This window comes from Pholcus phalangioides, unplaced genomic scaffold (assembly GCF_987345545.1).
Source record: "Pholcus phalangioides strain wild (caught in Gottingen) unplaced genomic scaffold, Ppha-v1.0 ptg000002l_1, whole genome shotgun sequence".
Taxonomy (NCBI): Eukaryota; Metazoa; Arthropoda; class Arachnida; order Araneae; family Pholcidae; genus Pholcus; species Pholcus phalangioides.
This window is the reverse complement of record NW_028301595.1, coordinates 4,857,292-4,880,210: the sequence shown is the minus strand read 5'-3', so window position 1 is coordinate 4,880,210 and position 22,919 is coordinate 4,857,292. Positions and strand designations below refer to the sequence as shown.

The 22,919-nt window shown below is 35.2% G+C and overlaps 1 protein-coding gene across 1 annotated transcript in view; it reads right to left on the bottom strand.

Moving 5' to 3' along the window:
• Window positions 1-22,919, bottom strand: part of Gdi (GDP dissociation inhibitor) — a 50,776-nt gene that overhangs the window by 7,262 nt on the left and 20,595 nt on the right. Inside the window, exons 2-8 of the mRNA XM_089237263.1 lie at window positions 19,492-19,699; window positions 13,067-13,201; window positions 12,155-12,353; window positions 10,545-10,676; window positions 10,256-10,424; window positions 6,644-6,746; window positions 5,294-5,438 (exon numbers count right to left, since the gene is read on the bottom strand). Of these exons, the coding sequence (XP_089093389.1) occupies window positions 5,294-5,438; window positions 6,644-6,746; window positions 10,256-10,424; window positions 10,545-10,676; window positions 12,155-12,353; window positions 13,067-13,201; window positions 19,492-19,699 (1,091 nt within the window). The remainder of the gene's footprint in view (window positions 1-5,293; window positions 5,439-6,643; window positions 6,747-10,255; window positions 10,425-10,544; window positions 10,677-12,154; window positions 12,354-13,066; window positions 13,202-19,491; window positions 19,700-22,919) is intronic.

Genomic DNA, 22,919 nt, shown 5'->3' with positions numbered 1-22,919 from the left:
GCTTTCGTACGGTGTCCAGCCGCACGAACACATGGGAAGAAACAGCAAGTTCTTTATGAACGAAAATGTTGTGAGTCCCATGCCTTGAAGTTTGAATCAGACGTAAAGTGTTTATGTGATCTCGTAGAACACGTAGAAATTCCAGCTGTGTTGGCTGAGGGTCGGAACTACGGAAGAATTCACCAGGTAGGCGCAATGGTGATCCGTAAACCATCTCGGCAGCAGAAGTGTTGATGTCCGGTTTGATGCTGGCTCGGATGGACAGAAGTATAGTAGGTAACACTTCAGTCCAACGTTCCGTGGCATGGCAGCGTATGGCACCTTTGAGCTGCCGGTGGAATCTTTCAACGATGCCATTGGAGGACGGATGATACGCTGTCGTGCGTGTTTTCTGAGTTCCAAGAAAACGAACGAATGCGCGAAACAAATCACTTTCGAATTGTCTCCCTTGATCGGTGGTAACCGATTCCGGAACTCCGAATCTGCTAATCCAGCCAGAGTAGAATGTCTCTGCGACAGTTTCTGCTTTTTGGTTTTCCATCGGGAAAGCCTCTACCCACCTGGTGTATCGATCCACACAGGTAAGGCAGTAGGTGAAACCCCGAGAAGGAGGAAGAGGACCAACAATGTCGATGTTAATGTGTGAGAATCTGCATTGGGGCAAAGGGTATGCACCGATGGAAGATCGAGTGTGGCGATGCACTTTTGAGCGTTGGCACTCGATGCACGCCCTGGTCCATCGTGTGACATCCTTGCGTATTGAACTCCACACAAATCGTTGACGAATAAGGTCTACAGTTGATTTAACGCCTGGATGGGCGAGGTTATGAAGGACCGTAAACACGTGATATCTGTGTTTTTCTGGTACGTAGGGACGGATAATTCCAGTGGATAAATCACAAAAAAGTTCTGTACCCTGAGGACCGAATTTGATAGGTTTTATATCGAGCACCCCACCTGGTTGTCGGAGGGCTGTTAATTCAGCGTCTGTACTCTGTGAAGTAGCAATAGCTGCGTAATCAATCGAGTCAGGTAAATTAATTTCGGATAATCTGGAAAAAGCATCCGCTACAACATTTCGCTCACCCTGAATGTAACGAATGTCCGTAGAAAATTGTGATATATACTCTAAATGACGTCGTTGTCTGGGAGAGCTGTTATCATTAACTTTGTGAAAAACATAAGTTAGAGGCCTATGATCACTGTAGATCGTAAATGGTCTGCCTTCTAACATGTGTCTGAAATGTTTAATAGAACTATAAACCGCAAGCAACTCGCGATCATAAGTACTATAGTTCTTTTCAGTTGTCGTTAACTTTCGAGAAAAAAATGAGAGTGGTTCGACGACACCATCGGAAGTTTATTGTAAGACAGCTCCGAGAGCGAAATCTGATGCGTCGACTGTCAACGAAAGATGAGCATCATGTTTAGGATGAACCAAAAGCGTTGCATTGGTAATAGCATGTTTACACGTTTCGAAAGCAGCAATAGTTTCCCCCGACCAGGCGATGAGAGATTTATCTTTTTTCTTCTTTCCTTTGCACAAATCGTGTAAGGGAGCCTGGTCAGATGCTGCGTTTTTTAAGAAACGGTGGTAAAAGTTGAGAATTGCTAGAAATCTTCGAAGTTCATCAACCGTTTTTGGTTGCGGATAATTACGAAGAACATCAACTTTTTCTGGCAAAGGAGAAATGCCGTTGCTGTTAACCAAAAATCCTAAGAACTCTATCTCAGATTTCCCAAATATACATTTATCAGGATTAAGAATTATACCAAAACCGTTTAAACGTTCAGAAACCAATTCTAGATCTTTAAGATGTTCTTCTTCTGTTGCTGATGCAACTAGTACGTCATCTAAATATGCATAACAGTTCAAGTCTCTTAAGACAATATCTATGAACCGTTGAAATGATTGTGCCGCATTAGACAATCCAAAACACATATATAAGTACTCATAAAGTCCGAATGGGGTAATAATGGCAGTTTTTTCAACAGACTCGGGATCTAAAGGTATCTGATGATAAGCCTTAACCAAGTCCAATTTAGAAAAAATGTTTTTTCCCTGCAGACCGTAACTGAAATCATGAACATGTGGTATAGGATATCTGTCTGGACACGTTATAGAATTAAGTTTTCTGTAATCCCCACATAAACGGCATTTGAACTTCACGCTTTGCAATAGCAAGTTTCTCTGGAGAAAGTCTGCGGGCTTTGGTAAAGACAGGAGAACCTTTAGTGGTAATGCAATATGTAACGCAGTGTTTTTTAGAAGTAGCCCCAAGCATAGAAGGATTCGTTAGATTAGGAAATTTAGATAAAATTTTCAAGTAGGGCGAATCTCCACTAATGGTCTTTAAGCCTAATGTAGGGCAACTGGCATTGCTACATTTGATTGAAAGTGATGTCAAACTGTCAATCAAACGAGACTTTTTTACGTCAACTAATAGACCATAATGTTCTAAGAAATCAGCACCTAATATCGGGCGATTAACATCAGCTATAACGAAGGACCATCTAAATAGTCTGCGTAACCCTAAATCCACTGATAAAGATTTGCAACCATACGTAGAAATTTTAGTATCATTAGCTGCGTATAGCGAAAAGTTTGTATCTGCTGCTTTATGTACCTGTGTATCTCGTGGAAAAACCGAAATGCTAGCGCCTGTGTCCACTAAAAAACCAGTACCGGATTTTCGATCATGAACAAAAAGGCGAACTAAACGCCGGCCATCACCTGCTGTCGCCAAAACAGATGGGCCAGTTAGTTTTCCGACAAATCACAGGGTTTAATGCATTTTGATGCTTTTCGACCGAATTTGAAATGGTACCAACAATAAGGTTTACGTTTGGGTGTACCATCACCACTAGACCTCTCTCTAGACCGAGAATTTGAACGAACTCTTCCCTTTTTGTTAAAATTTTTCTCTCTATAGCGGGATAAGCGGTCAACAGCAACGGTCAAAGTCGAAATTTTACTTTGAAGTGATTGCAAGCTGATGGTTTCGTTACGGCTGACCTCAGAAATAGTCGGTGTGTGCCCAGTTACTTCGGTAATTTTATCTGCCATTTCTGCTAAATCCGGCAATGTATCCTTACTAACATAAAGTATCTGCTGTGTATGGATAGGCAAACGTTGTAACCAAAGGGTTTTAAGCACTTCATCTGAAATTTTCTTGCCAGCTAATGTATGCATCTCATGCAACAACTGAGAAGGTCGCTTATCCCCAAGAGTGAGCTCTTGGAGTAGAACTCGTAAGCGGGAAGTTTCCGACAGTGAAAACTGTTGACAAATGCGTGTTTTTAACTGGTTGTAAGAATCGTCTGTAACAGGAGCTCTGATCAAATTGCTAACATATGATAAAACTTCAACATCGAGAGCTGTCACAACACAGTGAAATTGTGTTTTAGGATCAGTAATTCCGGCAATTTTAAAGTTTGATTCAATCTGAAGAAACCAAAGATCGACATCGGATTTCCAAATCGAAGGCGCGCGAAAAGAAACACGCGAAAGTTCTAATTCAGAAGACATACCTGTTTCTTCGGTAGCGTTCGGCATATCCAAAAAAAAGTTCAGCACAATCCAGGAAGAGAACTGAGGGGATGCCCCCTCAATCAGTCAGCAAACGCACCACACACAGGGAAAAAAAGAAGAAAGGCAGCAAGTAACATATTACGAAGCGAGAAAGAGAACTTGTTTTCGTCTGCTTTCGAGTTCGTGGCTGTCAAACATCTGCTTTACGTGGGTCACCAATTCTGTGGTAATGCTAGTGCTGGTGGATGTGTCTGGTTGTTATTTCGGAAACATACAGTCATGACTCCTTTCTTTTTTTAGTTATTTAATAGAAGAGAGAGAGACTTTTAGGACATGTTCGGTCGACAGTTGGAGCCAGACTGAACTCCAATACAAGAACACACTAGATAATGCCTAGCTAGTAAGTGGCATAAAAAATATAATAAAAATATAAAAATTGTACAAGACAAGTAGCACCACACATGCAATCAATGTGCGTATTTTCAATGGGAATTTATATGTTGAAAAGCAGTATTTGAGGTTTTTGACAGTTTTTGATGGAGGGTTTTTGACGTGACAGTTTAAACCGTCAAAAACCTGCCAACCCTGTTTTAAGGAGAGTTGTATGCGGGAAAGGGAAAAGATAACACAAAAGCACAACAAATTTGCAAAGAAAAAGTGTCACAAACCAAAATTAAAGTGAGTAAGCATATGTAAGGGTACGTTTAATATCTTTTTGTGAGCAAACTTTACCACTATGTAATGGTGAAGAATTTTTTAAAAATCATTTTTCTATAAATTAGTGATTAATCAGGATGTGCAATTTCATGATGTGTATCCTTTCTTCTAACCTTATTATATGCACAAGATTGGAGGTGGTTTGGTGAACACTACCATGTTTGGCTACTTCTCCCCCCCCCCCCCCATAGAGAAAAAAAATAAGGAAAATTTACACCTGCCTCTTTGGTGGATTTTTTAGTTTCATGCCCCTTTCCCACAACTCTAATTTTTCCTCTATTGCCAAATGAAAAATACCAGCCTTTTTCATGTGCCATGTAAACAGAGCTCTAGGACAAACAATCACCTGATATATTTGTGCATGTATAACAGAACCCAAAAGAGAAAACACTTAAATTAGACAACGGAGAAAAAAAAGATAAATTTCTAACACCAACTCTTTTCCCTCTCAAACTAGGAACAAAGAATAGTTCCTTATCTCTGCAACTGAAGATGAATGAGATTGTAGTCAGACAAATTTAGACATCTGTCTCCTGTAAGTGATTTTATATATATAAAATCAACACAACATAAATATAGCACTTTGTGGGCAGCAACTACCTCGCATATGATTTGCAAACAGAAAGATTTGCCTGCATCCGCACATTACATACATTTTAATGGTGACTTAAGTTTTGAAAGTTTGTTTACACGTATCAAAAACCATATTTTAATATTTTCAACAGTCATTCTTATTGATTACTATAGATTGATGTACCCAGTATTATCTGAAAATGTAATTTTGAAGAGTAATTTCTTAAAATTCTAAGGGGTGTTTTTGTGAAAACAGGTTTTTTAAAAAATTAGTGAGAGACAACTATTAAAAATATTACCCAAAATTAGAAGGGTATTTTCATTACTGACAGATTTAACGTAGTAAAATCAAATTTTGATGCACAAATCTTGCATCAAAACCGAGTCATTTTTTTCAGACAAAAAATCTGAAAAATTACATATTTATATACATGGTAAACTATACCCACATATAACTTTTTTTTAACTTACTTTTGTTTAATTGTTCCCAGCAAGTCAATACCAGGTTTAATTTCAAGCTCTGGATTGTCAGTTTCCACAGTTGTGCTAACCATAGCGATGAACCAGTTCTTGGCTGCAACTTGATGGGTGTACGACACGAGAGAAACATAAATATCTGAAAAAAGGGGAAAAAATTATTATTCTTAACAAATATACAAAGATGAAAATGATTCACATCAATGTGACTGTTTCATGAATCAAAACATGATTCAAGTTATTAAGGCTTTCTCCAATTTCAGTTGACTGACACAATTTGAAAAAAAAAACCAAAACAGCCGTTTCTCTCCAACCTTTTTTATGTCGCTGACCCCCTGTAACAAAGATGGAAGCAGCATAGATGCCCTGTAGCGAACAGGATGAACCCCCACTGCAGCATAAAATCAAAAATTATAGGTTTTCATAATTTGTGTCACTATTTCACATCATTCATGCAATGGTAGTAAACTAGAATGATTTTCAAGGACTAATTTTGTTCATTTTCCACAACAAACAGGTGGGCAGAGCTGGGTAAGCATGTTGTATTGGATTAAACCATCTTTGTAGGTTGTTATAATGCATGCAAAACAAGGTATGAATAGGATGCTATATAATGTAGAAAACATTTAGGACTTATTGTACTGGTCAATCCAATGGAACAGGTGCTATTTTTATGAAAATTAGGGTTTTTCACAATTTTTGAAGAACCCCTTGTGGCAGCAATCTCCTGTTGCCAAACTGGAAATGTCAAGATTAGCTTGAAGCTTCTAGATTTGTGTAGAGAATCTCGATCTTTGGGAAGAGGCCCCACTCAAACTTGGTACTACGAAAAAAAATTCTCTGGACTGTCTCTCTAAGGTTCGACGAGTCTATAAAAACGATACAGACAGAAAGGAAGAGTCAGTGTTGTTGGACGTTAAGCTTAGTGCAAGATTCTTATTTGTCGATCACGTTTTGTCTGCTTGTAAATAGCTATTTTATATGTGTTTTCTGTGAATAAATCTGACGTCCTGAAAACTACTTCTCTCTCTCACCCTCTGATCATTTCAAGGACTTGTGAGACATTATCCGGAACACTATAATACATGATTATAACAAGCTTTGACTGTTATTAAAGAATGAACATTTAATATAGGTCACATGCAACATAATCAGAAATTTGAAATTTAATCATAAATATATCTTCAATCTAATTCAAATTGTAAATCTTTTTCAGTTACATCACAATAATTGACCTACCCATTTTATAAGGTTCAGTCACATTTAATAAATACTACAGTGTAAATCATAAATTTGTAAAAAAACTGTTCTAATACAAAATATATTTGAAAGTACAGAAATTACCAGAATTTCGACCAATTTGTTTCTGTGGAATGATAATTTGACATGAAAGAGCATCCTTTGTGTTTGGAATAGGATGGTTCAATAAACAGATACAACGCACAACCTAAGGGGGGAAAAACTTTTGAGAAAATGAATTTATACACATCAAAATACAGTGAATACAGTTTCTTTTTTTCTTGTTTGGAAGAAAACTATACAATTTTATCTTTTTCGCTCAGCTGTACCACTGAGTACAAATTAAAAGACATTTTCTAACCAAAAAAAAAAATCTGAACATTGTCGACTTTTTGATTAATGTAACAGGCTTGAAAATGGTTTACAACCCCCCCTCCCAAATCACCTTAAAAATAATATAATTTTTCTTTGGCAGAATCATTAATTGCAATCTACATTGGCATCATGTGTCCACGATTCCCTTAAAATCATGATCCCGCAAAATTAAAATCAATTGTACACATTTTGTTAAAAAAGTAAGACAAGGGGGAGCCCTGCATTCAACAAAATGAGCCATGCCGGACTGTTCTTACGCATTAATGAGCGCAGGTAAAATTAAAAAATTAGAAAGTAACGTTTCTTGTATATATATGCATGCCGATACCAATCAATTTTGCACAATCCAAAACTTTGAAAATGAGCGTTTTATTTATTAACCATATATACGAGAGCCGAAACTATTGTTTAAGAGTGCATAGCTCAGTCTGTTTTCCAATTAGGAAAGAAGCACAGTAGAGGACGGATCCAGCCCGGGGACTCTAAATGAGATAATTCTGTTTTGTTTTTTCACAGTGCGAGGCTGGTGAAAAATATTTCCCGAGCCAAAAAAAAAAAGATAGCTTAGGGAGCCCTACTGCAAGACGTGGGGCCACTAGACCAGTGTTTCTCAACCTTTGGTTACCCGCAGCACAGTTGATTTCTTTTCCTTGATTGGAAGACCTAGGCATACACAATATTAATGGGAAATAAATGAGTAAAAATGAAGCAATAAACCACTCGCTGCCCAGTTTGGCGGCTGCAAGGGCCCAGCGGTTGAACACTGCACTACACCAACCAAGGGCCCTTTTGAAGGACGGATTTCACATTCCTTTTCCTATTGAAATTTTTCAAAGTCTAATGTTAGACTTGTTATTTGCTCTATCGTCATTCTTAGGAGTCCATCTAGATCAGGCATCTTCAATCCATTGCTTGCGAGCACCCAGAGTGCTCGATGCTCATGCTCAATTTGGTGCTCGCGAGCACTTGAGATCGTTTCATTTAAACACCTTGTGTGAATTGCATTCAATTATTAAAATCATGCGAATTTCATGGCCCTAACGCCCGGGACAATCACCATCATTGTTTTTTTATGAAAAATTTATTACGGCCCACCCAGTGAAAACGTTGGCTTGCAGACCCGCAAAAGATCCAACACCCCTGCTCCAGGATGTGTGGGGAAGGAAGATCATGTCCTTTCAATAGAAAACCAATATTGTTCCCAAGAGGACTGGCTACTGCTGTGGTCTATTACAGCCCCCTCCCCCCTTCTAGGAATTATCACGTGATCCTGAGAACATTACTTTGGGGGAATATTAGATGTTGAAAGGTGTATTCAAGCAAAGAAAAGGTTTTTTTGCTCATCCAGTCTAAATAGCTTTTTTGTCCCACCCACATAATGCCAGCCGGCTACATATTGGCATTATTTTCTGTTACTAATCCCCCATCCGTCCCTCCGGGGAAAAAATAAAACCTGAGAGAAGAAATATTGAATGCCACAGCTTCTCCGAAGCCTAGATTTTAGGGGGGGGAATCAAACTCTGGAGAATAAAAAAATTGGTGACCTTTACTCAAATTTTGTGACTTTTTCAAGACTCCCGTGACCTTTTTCCTCATTCCATGACACAGCACCATTCTACTGTTTCCGTGTCATTTCACCTGCAAGATCTCAGTGGGATAACGTAAGGAAAATTTTTCTTGGTTAGACCGAGTTGATAGAAAGAGCCATGTAAAAAAAAAAAAAAAAAAAAAAAATCGAGTAATCGCTAAAAAAAATTATTTTAACACAAGCAACATTTTCAGCAAGTACTCTGAATCATCCAAAAGACAACAGGTCCTTAAAACTAATGCTGCTGTGAATAAATGTTCCTTTAGGTTCTACTCAGTGGTCAATTACTGAACTTCAAATATAATTTTTACTCAATCTACTTTAATATCAATAAATTTTAATTTTTCAGATTATTTATCAACCATCATGACAGTCTTATGGCCGTATTCACAGACAGAGTTTAAACTACAATCGCAGGTTAAAGGATTAGAGATGGACACGGATTGGTTGAAATCGTGAATCTGTGTCGATCACCAATCCTTCCACCTGCGATTGTATTTTAAACTAGGTCTGTGAATATGGCCATTAGTAATTATTAGGTGATAGGAAATACCTATTCTGAATGGTCAGTCATTCAAAAGAACAATATCAGCCATTTTGCATAGCATGATTTAGCTTGAATGCTCATTTTTCAATTCCTAAAAAGTTTACCTTATCGGCATCTTAAAGCTTATCGGCCAATAAATAATTTTTCACACATATTTTGTAATTGTGTTCATTTTCGGGAAAGCAGGGGTGGAAAGTGACAAAGTCTATTTTGGAGCAGCAAAATATAGGATTTTTTTCGGAGCAAATATTCATAAATTGCAGCAGTGAAATTCCATGATTCCCCCTCCTTTTCAAAATAAAACTGCACCGTCTTTTGTTAAACATCTTTTTATAAGCTTCTTTGTTTTTGACACCTTGTTTAAAAGAGTGGCTGTCATAAGATTTTTCCCACTAGTCTGAGATTATTTTTGCTTGCTGAGGGCACTATTTTCTGTCTGGAGCAGCAGTTCAAATGGGCTAAAAAAAAATTTCTATAAGTTATCAATTTCTTTTATACTCAGAAAGAAGTTGTTGCAAAATGAGTATTTCGGAAGAATAACCACAATGTTTGGCGATTCAGCACTTGTTATTTGGCAACATTGGCAATTTAAAGCTGTGGTTATTTGGCTCTTTATTAGTTTCTAAAAATTAGCATTCATAATTCGGCGGACATGATCTTTTACTTCCAGAATGAAATTTTTTTTATGAAGCATCAGGATTTGACACAATGACGATCCACTACAATAATTTCTGCTGCTTCCAGTGGAGATTTTCTTTTTTGAAAATGGAAACTGACTAACATTTGCGCTTTAAAGCCGAAAAACCATTGCACACCATCTTCTGTTTCTCGATCATGATATTTGGGTTTTGCGATGGAAAGCCCAAAGAGGGACCAATAGTTTAAGTACAGAGGAATAAAATATGCGTTCTCGGAAAAAATATCACTGCAATTAGGAGCAAAATATTTTTGATGGCAACTCCAAAATTCCGAGCATACCGAAGCAAAATAAGATATTTTGGCTATTCGGCACAGAAAAATACGAAAATACACTATTGGAACAGGATGACGCAAAGCCCCGAGAATTTTTTTGCATGGGTGGCTGTAAGTTAAATAAATTTAGAAACTATGTTTTACAAGAATAGGTTAGTGAATGAAGCAATTAAATTTAACAGGAACCTCTTTGTATAAATATAATTTCAAGGAAACATTAGGAATTTTGAATTACCTGACCAACTTTTTTCGCCATATCTGGTACATATGAAGGATCACAATAGACTTGTTTGCACTTAGCCGTTTCTTCACCGGAACGCACACCAACGACTCTGCCACCTTCCATGACTATTTCATCAATTGGTTTATCTAGCATGTATGTTCCACCATAGATGGCGCTCAACCTAATTATAAACACAAATTAAAAAAAAAACAAATCTATAATAAAAATAAAATTCAGCCAAAACAAATTATCTTAGAAAAACTGCAATGCATAAATATTGAAGAAAACTTTGACAATTTACCTAGCAAAACCTTGGGGAAGTTCACCAAGGCCGTAGAGAGGATACAAATAAGGACTCTTGCCATAACGAGCAAGGGAGTCGCTATACAACTTGATCCTGTTGATGGTCTCTAAGCAGGGCTTTGTCAAGTAACTACAGATAAAACAAATATATTTTCATCATGTAATAGTCATAACCATCACCAGTAACAAAAAAAAAACCCATCTCAAGAGATTAAAAATTCAGGGCAATTCGAAATTTTTTTTTTTTTTCAAAATTCTGCATTTTTTCAAATTAAGAAAACTAACAATACAGAATAAGAACTACATGAATATGAAGGAAAAACATCGAGGTTTTAGATTATGAACAATCAATGATACTAGTGTTGTTTATGAAGTTTTTTGGTGAACAGAAATTGTGTCTAGCACAGAACGCTTTGTGCTCTTCGGGGGTGCATGATGTCAGCCAGTAATCACTGTTCAATGTGTTACAAGCCATACAAATTACATAAATTGATCATGAACTTTGATGCTCGGAGAAAAAAAAATGAAAAATAGACGATAAATTAATATTCCCCACGATGGCTCACTCCCAATTCCCAATCAATTTTTAATCTTATTCTAAATTATATTGCACCATTTCTCAATGAAGGAATATAAAGGCCAGTAAACATATTACTGTGCTATGCTGAATGTAGTGAAAAATATAGGTTTTAGCCATATGCAGTATTTCAACAAGTGCAACATTCATACTGTCTTTTTTCAGCCAGATGCATTTTCATTGCAACATAACAAAATAAGTTTTTTTATTACATGAATCCAATGTACAATTTTCCAGAGAAGTTAAAGGTTTACTACGATTTTTTCTTCATTCAGTATTATAACATCCTAATACAACATTCGTTTTCTGCAGAAGGGGGAGGGGGTACAATAAAAGTGGACTGTATTAATAAAGCATTGTTGTGGAAGGTTTAATTGTTCCTTCAGACTTTTGTTTATATATATATACAATGGATTGATGTATTTACAACACGTTTAAATCATAGAAACAAATACTGGAAGAGAAAAATACGGCATGTGTCCAGAGACCACAGAAACATTTGCATCTGAGTAAGACATGAACAAAAACAGCCAGATGGGTTTGATTCAAAATTCCTGTGTGGTGTTACCACCAGGAGAAATAAAATAATTTTATGAGCTGGGGAGACACCACAGCGCCATCATGCGGGAAGCACTACAAAGGTCTATAGTATCAAGAGATGACAACGTCAAAAGCAGTATAAAAATTTTTGGTGGCACATCTATAAGTATTATTAATCAGTGTTAGTATACCAGAAAAGCAGCAAAAAATTATAATTGATTAGTTGTTTAATAAAATTATGCATCGCTCCTGTAAAGTTGTTTATCACATTACATTGATATATCCATAAATATCAATACCGACAACCTCATTAAAACTTTCAGTGATCAAGTAATGTAAAATTTTGATGTTATTAGACATCCTGGAAAGAACCAGCGGCATATTAAAAAATTAATTTTTCATAAAAGTATTTTATTATTGAAATATTGGAGAGAAAAATATTAAAATATACAAAAATTTGCAGTTTATGGAATGGGATAATATTTTCTTACTCATCATCACGATACAAGGCCAAAGCATGCCCAGTGAAATCAGCTGTATCTTTGTCTAAGCCGAACTTCTCATAAAGCTGAGCGGTAGTCATAACATTAGAGTCAACATCTTTATGTGTTTTTGGATCATACAATTGGAATTCTTGAACATAGACTAGGAAATTTCTGAATCGTCTCTTCTCAAACATACCCATGAGGTCTGAAATAAAAATTAAAGGTATTATAGTCATATCTTCGATTATATTTTGTAAAATTTTCAAAAATTCAGCATACTTATTGAACTGATTTGAAAAACAAAAAAAAAACTCAAAGCAATTCTTAAATAACTTCAATGTACAAAAAAAAGAACAAATATCTTCACAACTAGCAAGACAATGAAACATGATTTTGAATAATTATAATACGATTATAAATAATCATACCAGTGCAGTTAAAAAAAGAATTTAAGATGTTGTGGTTTGTTACATGAATTTTACTAATTACCAACTTGTAATATTATGACTTAACATTCAAAACATTACCATAAAAAAACCAGTAATCTATATTACAGTAAAACCACTTTTGCTGAAATTGGCGGGACAAAAAAATTAGACATCTGATATTCAAAAATCATACTTTTATCAAAACGGGGAAATCATTATTTGACTGTAAGAGAAGAGTGACCACATTCAACACCATCCACAACAAAAGGCCTCTGCAAAAAACTCATGAGGTCACTGAAGTTATTTCACCTGTAGCCATTGAATACAGGTTGATGCATGAGATAAGGTGTTGCCAAATCTGAGGGGGATGTCCATTAAATCGGGTTTTACTGTGATATGCAAATTCAATTCATATACAAACCCAAGTGTGAAAAAAAATCATGAATGAAAATATGCAAATGAAATCATTGATTGAATTTGCCTGAATTACTTGATGCAAGTGCCTCCTTTTCATCAGCTGGTACCTTATAGATCTTGCCACTTTTGTACACATAGCTTCCTTCAATAGATTTAAATTCTAAATACCTAGTAACACCAGTATGTATGAGGAGTTTGACAAGCTGCCCTGGAAAAAAAAAATTCAGTCAATTTCATTTTAACATAGATCATTTGCATTTACCAAGCTGAATCAAAGAGCACGACATTCAGAACAGAATTTAAAATGAATTATTCTACCATAGCAGTGGCTCCCAATCGTTTTTAGACAATGCCCCACTAAAGCGTCTGAAATATGTAATATATGTGCCCCCCCCACAACAAACTTTTTTGAGGAGTACCCCCCCCCCCCATGAAACTTCATAGTTCTTTTACAAAATTTTGTTCTTACATAAAAAAAATTTCAGACATTTCAACTACTGCGGTGGACATTATCGCGCAAAAGGTGACAAGCTAGGAAACGAAGCGGCCATCTTGGAGGACCACCTATTAATGTCAGATACGGCACATGTTCCATGCCTCTAAGACGAGATAGAATCCATAGCATCTTCAGCCGAAGCACCAGTAGACCACAAGATAGAGTGGGTCTCATCCAAGGAGATAGTTTCATTTCCTTGCTTGCTGTTAACTGCACTGATGTGATGTCAATCCACTGCAGTAGCAGACTGAAGAGTCTGCTGATAGAAAGCTGCAAATGCAACAGTACCCACAGCACAACAGCTTGAAAAGTGTATATATATGGATACTCTACTTATTGTTTTCACATTGCTATATGAAGAATATTATTTTGTTTGGGGTGGGGGCATGACAGGATTCGCGCTGCCGATCGCCATTGCGCCAAAATATTTCATTTGGCGAATAAATAAAAGATCGAGTTCGCCAAATCAAGAGTGTCCATCCGGCCTCTTGATGGTTGAATCAGCCATCTGATGCATGTGCAAAAATTTGGAAGTGAAATTTTTGTTGGCCAATCACAAACAATGTTCAGCTACTTTCAGTACGGTTCCAGAGGAAGGTGGGAGGTTGACAGGGACGATCAACCTCATCTAGAAGCGTTACTAGTTGAGCGCACCCCCCCCCCCAAGAGCCTACATGCAAAAAACAACCTGTTGTCTGAACCCTTTACTAGATGATAATCCTTCCTTCAGCAGAGATACCGCCGACGCACTACTGCGCGTCAAATACCCGGAGTTTCGGGAAAGGATGCATAAAAATTTTGTTCACGCTTCCTGTGGGACGCGTACTTTCCGAGTTTTAAGGAAAAAAATACGGAGGGGGATACACACCAGTGTACCAATTTTATTTTTCCTCCTCCTCACCGTTTATCATGATCGCAATGACGTGTTGTGACATAAATGAATGAGGCTGACGAAATATCAAGTTGCGTCCCAGAATGAGAGCGGCTATTATACTGAATTTTCAAATTTCTGAGTGTTTTCCTCCTGCGGGTTATATGTCAGAAATTACGGCGCGTTCAAGGCTACCCACCTACGTCAGAGACAGTGTATTTACCGCTTAAATTTGCTTCGTTTTCACGAGATTGCAAATGCGTTTTTTGGAGAATCGCAATACAATTTTTCCAAGATCGTTGGAGAAAAAGGAAAAATCTGTAAAAAAACTATCACATAAATATCCAGTCATCAAGCCCAAGCCGCTATGCGGTTGTGAGTTTCATGTCATGAAAATCCGGGTTTCGAAGAAAAAAAAGGATTTATATGAATCAGAAGATGATCAGAGTCATTTGCTTTAAATTTATTATTGGAGCTAAGGTTTTCAAATCAAATTTATTCATTTTCAACATACAGAGATTTAGATTAGTTTAAAAAAAACATCTAGAGGCTGTGGTGCCTGTACGGATGATTGAAAATTTACATGATAATTAATGAATTAAACATAAAACATAAGACATGAACAGCAACATTTTAAAAAAAGACACATACAACATAAAAGGGACAAAATTATCTCTTTCAAATAAAAAATATATGTAAAGATAAAAAAATCAAGAACGAAAAAACATACACAACACAAAAAAGACAAAGTTCTTAATGCATGGCAAGAAATGTAAAATAAACAAAACATTAGATAAAAAATATATTAAAAAAATGAAACTCGCACATACATAGACAAACACAAAGAACAATTTTTTTTAATTGAAAAAATATGCGTAATTAAAATGACAAAGCTAAAGTGAATAAATTTTATTGCTCTTCCTAAAGGTCAAAATAAGAGTCCTCTATTGAAATTAATAATTTGAATAATGATTTTTTTTTAAATGCCACGTATGTGGGTATATTTTGTATCTAGTGGTAGTGAATTATATAATTTCGGAGCTAACTAATAAAAATGTTTGCGAAAAATTTCTTTCCTAAAAGTAGGAATACGGTAAATCATACGAGGTCTTCGCTCAGAAACATTATCTTTTAAACTGCATAAGCTTTTATTACAGTTTAAAAAAGAATACGAAAAAGAACATTATGGCTCTATATTATATTTTTCTGAAATGAAAAATCAATCAGTGAAATTATAGACTGATTTATTAATAAATACTATAATTTGTTTAACTTAATTACATTTGTTTTAAATTAGTTACACATGTTAATTCCTCGTTGTCTATGGGTTGATGGTTTTAAGTTGGAAATCTGATAGTGAATTAATATCACGTATATAACTGTTTGAATATAAACACTGTTTTCAGTTTTTTAGTTCGTCATAAATGTTATTTCTACTCCACATCTTATTTTTCATGTATGATTATGAGGCAGGTACTGTATTTAGTACAGTGATTGTCCAAAACCCTGCTGAATCTCTCCAAACACTTTTCTTTAAAAAATATATATTGAAGGTACCAAATACGCATAGTCAGTTATAATCATTACATTATTGTGAAACTCAACATAAATATTATTTTTTATTAGATAACAATATAATGATGTGAAAATATATAAATGGTGTAGTGTTTATTTGATGCAAATTGTTCTGTTTTGACTTTTCAAACTTTTTTAATTTTGAAAAGATCTTTCAATTTTACATTCCCAATTTTTAAAAACTAATTATAAATAAAGGAAAATATATCTGAAGAAAACTATGCAGCACCTACTCATGACTAATAAAACACAATTTCACAAACACTGATTACGCCTATATGATAAAAGACTTCAAGACCCAAAGTTTTTGTTAAATTTAAATTTCCGCGGTTATGAGGCTACGAGCTAATATTTTACCGAATTTTCAAATTTTATCTTACAAATCATTTTGGCACAGATAGGGCAGCTAAATTAGTTATGTGTCATATCAAATGTTAAAAGGTGCAGCTGTGCTTGATTATTAGTGCTAGATTATTACGTAAGTTTAATTTTATTCTGTAGGTTTTTTTCTGATTTCCATGCAACAACTTTTTATCCCATTCTTGTATCTTTCATGTTTTCATAAATCTAATATCTAACCTCAAGACAGTTCAGTTTCAATTGTTTGATAACCTGATAGTTATATAACCCTTTGCACATACTGTTTTGAATTTCAAAATTTTATATTTAATGTAATTTTTATATTATAATTTATATAATATAAAATTTATTATTTGATTATAGAAGTTACTTCTTCATCGAATTGCCAAGTTTTTCACTTAGTTATAAATATGAGGTTTTGGACAGATTAGGACAGTTTTAGACAGTACGATTTTATATTTTACCGCACTATCCAAAATCTTGCCAACTCTGGCAAATATTGTTTATGCCTATTCATGCCTTAAAAATACAGAAGACAACTGAATGCTATTGGGTAGCATCAGAATCACCAAACTTATAATAGGCCTATGTATCTAACTGCTTTGTAATGCAAACTGTTGTTTCACCTATTTGCACCATAATTTTGAATGATGAATGCTAGTTACTGTCCAAGACCATGAAGAATAATAAATACAAAATTATTTTTTTTTCAACCAGCAGAAGTTTTTAATGACTACTGTACTTATTGAACCCTCAAACTAAGCAAATGAAAAACTAATAAATCAAATGGTCCACATACACCCCATCCCCAAATAACCTTCAAAGCGATACAATTTCTGCTTTGGCAGAATCATTAATTGTAATCTCCAACATTTGTAATATTTGGCAATATATCAAGGATTCCCTGCTCAATTAAAATCAATTACATAAATTTTGTTGATAGAATTTGGTAAAAAGTAGGAAAAACCCGAGCAAGTAGGACATTTTACTGAAAAGTAGGACAAGCGGGAGCCCTGAAAATGGGTGCTTGTTGCACACCTCTAGCCAGTTTAATTTCTGACCTCACAGCAAAAAATCATGGCTCTTAATTAGTATTCTTGTACTGAAATGGGTATTCTACTACCTCTCTAATATTTGGTCTAACTTTTTGAAACACCCTGTATTGTTTTCAAATAAAAAAAAGACATTCAGAAAGTGACAAAAAATTTATAAAATGAAAAATAATTTACACTCTTCCCATGTTTCCTCTTCGTTTCCAACCCTTTGCATATACTGTTTTGAATTTCAAAATTTTATTATATTTAATGTAATTAATAATATAATTTATATAATATAAAATTTAATTGATTATAGAAGTTACCTCTTTATCAAATTGCAAAGTTTTTCACTTATAGTTATAAATAGGAGGTTTTGGACAGTACGATAAAAACCACGGTATTTACCATGGTTTTTACCGTACTGTCCAAAACCTTGCCAACCCTGGTCTGAACAGTTTTCTGGCACTTTCGCAAGATAGCAGCTCTGAACATACAAATTAGAGGGTTTATAGCAGGGAACAGATTTCAGGCACTTTCCCCTAAATCTTTGTATTGAACTTGTCTTTAGAAAACAATTATTTGTTTGATGCACATGGGTGTCTGTAAATGATGGGGGGAACCAACTTTATATTTTTTCGAGAGGAACCCACTTTCACTCAAAAAGAACCCAGATTATGCCAATAACCTGGGTCTCAGGGCATCTCTGCCACAGTATCATGAACCTCATTATAAAACAGTTGCAGAACAAGAATAAATGTAAAAAATATGTTCCTGTAAGTGGTCCCAACAGGCAACAATTGAATTTCAAAAATGCTTTTGAATTGTGGACAGCAAAAAAAACTGCAAATTCTTGAGAACTACAATATTTTTTGTACTGTAATTTACATTTTATATTAAACAATTTTTATTTGTACATGATTTGCATTATGATTTATATTTTCATCTTGAACTTAATATAAGTTGTTTTGGAATCTGCATTTTATGACGCGTCAATTTGGCTAAGGTTCTCTCTCTTTTGACTACAAACTCCTAGCAGACAAAGAAGGCAGTATTTGGAGCAGGCAAGCACAGAAAAAAATAAATGTTGTGAAGGGTATCTGAAGTCCCTGCCACCCGAAAGCCTACTTCATTGAAAATATATGAAATTTTTAGGGAGGGGGTTAGTGATTTCTAATCGTCGCTTAAAGAGTTAACAAGTAGAACACCAGAGATTATAAAACGAGTGTAACAGATACTTGCGGATGATCAACGGCTGACTTAAAAGTTACGAATTAGCACGACCCCCTCAGACTTTATTCCCTGGCTCAAAGTCATGACAGGCCTACACTTTGTAGAGATACGTACCAGACATCCAAGTCAGAGTGACATCGTTGCTTTAGGCAATTCCAAAGAAACCTTATGCTAAGTTTTCAGTAGCTTTACAACAGTTATAAAAAGTGTATTGTAACTAATGAAGATTACTTTGAAGGCCAATAAAAAGGTATTCAGAAATCATCAACGAATAAGGCAAATACCAGGAAATATTAAAAGTTCCTAATGCATTTCGACAGCCATAGATTGTCAAAATACATTAGGAATTTTTAGTATTTCCTAATATTTGCCTTATTTGTTAATTTTTTGAACACCATTAGGCAGTCATCTATTCTTCCACAATAAAGGTATTCTATTTATATCTTTGGTTTCTTTTATTTCCCGAGACCCACTCACCACACTTTTTTGAATGCACCTTGTACATTAACTGTGGAGCAGAAAATTACGATGCAATAGGTCATTCTGATAACATTGCTAGATTGGGAGTTCCATTTAGAGGTATCCTTCATTTTATACCAGTATTTCTATACAAGATCCTAAGGGTTGCTCAAGTTGAGGGGTGATGAGAAAAAATTATAAAAATAAGAGGGACAGTAACACAGATAAGTTCAGGAAACTGCTTCACACAATTTATATGAAACCTCTCTCAACAATGATAATTCTTCCTAGAATATTTTCTCGCACAACAGAATTGCATGCAATTCAATGTTAAACTCCCTTAAAATACAATGATTTCATTTACTGCAATAAATCAGTGCTACGATGCTAGAATTTTAATTCAAGGAGAGAAAGTCTATGATGAATTTTTTTTTTTGTTCAGAATGGCATAAAGATGATTATTAAATTACCATTTGCCATGAGAAACTTAGGTATCAGGTCAACATTCCAGTCTCTAGACCTGCCATATTCTTCCAATTGAGTGGCAGGCATGTTGAACTTAGCGAACAACTCTTCCAGAGGAGTAATAGAGGCACTCTCTCCTCCATAGTACTTATTACGATCCATATGAAGAACCTTCTTTCCGCTTACAGACAGCATTCCACTCAAGATACATTCCTAAGGAAAAAAAAAAAATTTTTTTTTAGACTTCCCCACACCGACATAAAATATAGTCAGCAGCAAAGTTTGTTCAAAATTCATGGTGAAAATAAATTGGTGTGATAAAAAATGGTGAAATAAAAAACCATGTTAAAGGATAGGCAAACTATCAGGGTTCATACGAAATTTCAGAAATAAAAATTAAGTTTTTAAGCATCGCATGAACCCTGTCAACAAAATATTTTGCCTGTTTCAGCACTTGATATATTTCTGCTTGACACACGTGCCACCTATTTTAATAGCTCATTTTCAACTTGGACAAGCACTGATACCTGAACATATTTTTTTGTCAATTACATTTTTATTTGTGTTTCATTTCTCCGTTTTTTTTCATTGATTGAATGGTGGGGGGGGGGGGGGAAATAACATATTTCTAATTTCTTTGTTTTGCAAGAGCACAAGAGGCACTCTCAGACGTGCCAACTTTTGGAATTAAGAAACCCGGAAATTCTTCCGAAGCACTCATAGATTCGATCAAAAAAAAAAAAATTTCGAAAACCTTTTTTTCGACACAAATTATGAAAAAGTTCCATTGCCCCCCACCCCTGAGCAGAATATAATTCTATGTCAGTCTCTCCATGCAGAATAAAGAAATCACATTTATGTATACTGTTCATAAATCATAAGTTTTTTTTCGTGGATGCCATCAGTGATTGATAATCTTGAGTATATGAACTCTCAAAAGCTTTATATTCAGCTGTATATAGCTTAAAGTTTTATATTTTCTTTTTGAAGACATATTTAATCGGAGGAAACAATCAAAAAAACTTCAAAATACAAAGCTGCTGACGAAAAAACTTGTGTTTACTGCAGGGTTGTTTTGGTTTAAACCACGTTTGTTTAAACCAAGTGGTTTTTTTCAAAAAAATCAAATAAAAGTTACTTAAATAAAATTTTTGTCCTTGAAAAATATCATATTGGTTCATTATTAGCCAAAATATTTTATTTTTACCACATTTTATATCCTTGGGGTACATTCTGATGGTATATCTTTAATTGACATAAGATTTTATAAGTGGCTTTTTTCAAAAAGTCTCAAAAGTGGCCAGAATATATATATAGTTTTTACATGAAGTATCTTAGTCATTTAAAGTTATATATAAAAGCCAAAATTTCTCATTCTTACAACATTTTCTAACCTTTGGCTACATTCTGATGCTCTATCTTTAGCAAATTCATGAATAAGGATTGCATCACACATCTAACGGCCGTATTCACCGTCCAGGTTCAGAACGCGATGCAGGTTCTAAACCGCGTTTCACCTCAAAATTGGTACTCACCGCCCCTGAATTGAGATCCACGGACCAGCTTTTCGAGCCTGAAACTGAACCTCTGATATCGGCGATCCAGCAGGGTGGATCGAGTTTCAGCGCATGTGCAGTGAGCATTATCGGCGCTGCAAACACAAACAATGGCGGTCGCGCTGAATTGTTTTTACGATGAGCCGGAATGAAATAGGGAATTTAGAATAATTTATTAATTATAAGGTGATGAGTGACCGCGTTTAGGTATTAAATATATGTTAAGTAATTATCCCCGATCAATGAAAGCTTTCAACTACTTCTTGAAGCCATCAACAAGTGACGAAAGAAGGGGAGTAAGTGAGTAATGATACTTTTCTATTATTTCCTTCATATCTGAACTTCACTCGCTAACAAAATTATCATTATCAAATAATGATAGAATTGTATGTGTAATATACTCATGTATTGATATTAATGACAAATTCGTCTTTATGGTACCTGAAACAGGGTCGTCTTAAGAACACCATGGGCCCCCGGGCCAAGTGGCTTTTCTGAGAACCTACCAGGTAAATTACAGAAAATTTCAACCAAATCTCATTTTTGTGAGGCCCCCGTGCCGTGCCTGGGTAGGTCCATCCGTTAAGACAGCACTGGTAGTGGGCTGTCTTGATGCAGACTTTTTTCTTGAGTGGGGGCCCTTGAGTGAGTATTATGTAAAATAAAGTGTACATTTTTGTGAGGGTCCCCGTTCTCTCGGCCCTTGGGAAGTGCTCCGGTTGCCCCAGCTTATTTACGGTACTGACCTAAAGGTTAAAATGGCAGGGTATAGTGTCACGCTTTTGAAGTTTTTTTCCTCTGAAAATAATGTATCATTGGTCTGAAAAGAAGTCATGAATATCTCTCTTGAATTGCAGGAATAGTCACTTGTGTATACAAAAAAAAAATTTCCCTAACCAGGGCCATCTTAAGAGCATGATGGGGAGCCCCCCCCCCCCCGAGACGAGAAATTTTTCTGTGGTCCTACCTGGTAAATTCTAGAAAATTTCCTTTTTCTCTTGAGGAGCCTCGTACATTAAGAACTCGCAAAATGTACTAGGCAAAAGTGATCATTACAGTAGTGCATTTTAATTCCTAAACAATACAATATTCACCAACACTCTAAAATATAGATTTGTGTATGAAATGTTTCGTCTCTTAATATGAAAATATTTATATTAATGCCAAGCAAAATATATTACCTTTTTTTAGCTTTTACTTCTTGGCAGGAATATATTTATTTGATGCTTTGCTGATATTTTGCTGCTGTGTGTAAATATGACATTTTCCTTCTATATTCAGTTGATCTCGCTTATAACATTCCCATGTATAATATTTTCCTGCTTAGTACTCGAATTAATTTTTATTAAGATTTCCTGTTTAAAGAATTTTCCCCGCTTACATTTTTCATGGTAATTTTTTGAAAAAAAAAAAACCTTTATAAGCAGAATCCACAGTATTTGCACAAATGAAAACACGTGCACAACAAAAAATATTTTCTGTGATGCACTCTCATTATCAAAATTCATATAATTATCCGCTAATTTCATTCTATTTGTGCATCAGTATTTTGCATATAAATATCAGTTCATTCGTTTATTATTTACAGTTAAACCTCACTACAATGATACTTGATATAAAAATAAATCCCTCTACATCGATATTTTGAAAGTCTTGTTTGGAAATTCCTATAGTATAATGTTAAACTGCTGCCACTCGATTAGAGATGCGAGATGAGAATATTAATATGAGAAATAACTTGAGAATAATTCTTATTATTTTTGATAAGAATATTCCCCAGTAATTTATAAAAGTAGTCTTTCCAAAGAATATTCTCTAGGATATTATATATAATTATATTATAAATAACTGGAGAATATTCTTATTAAGAATAATAA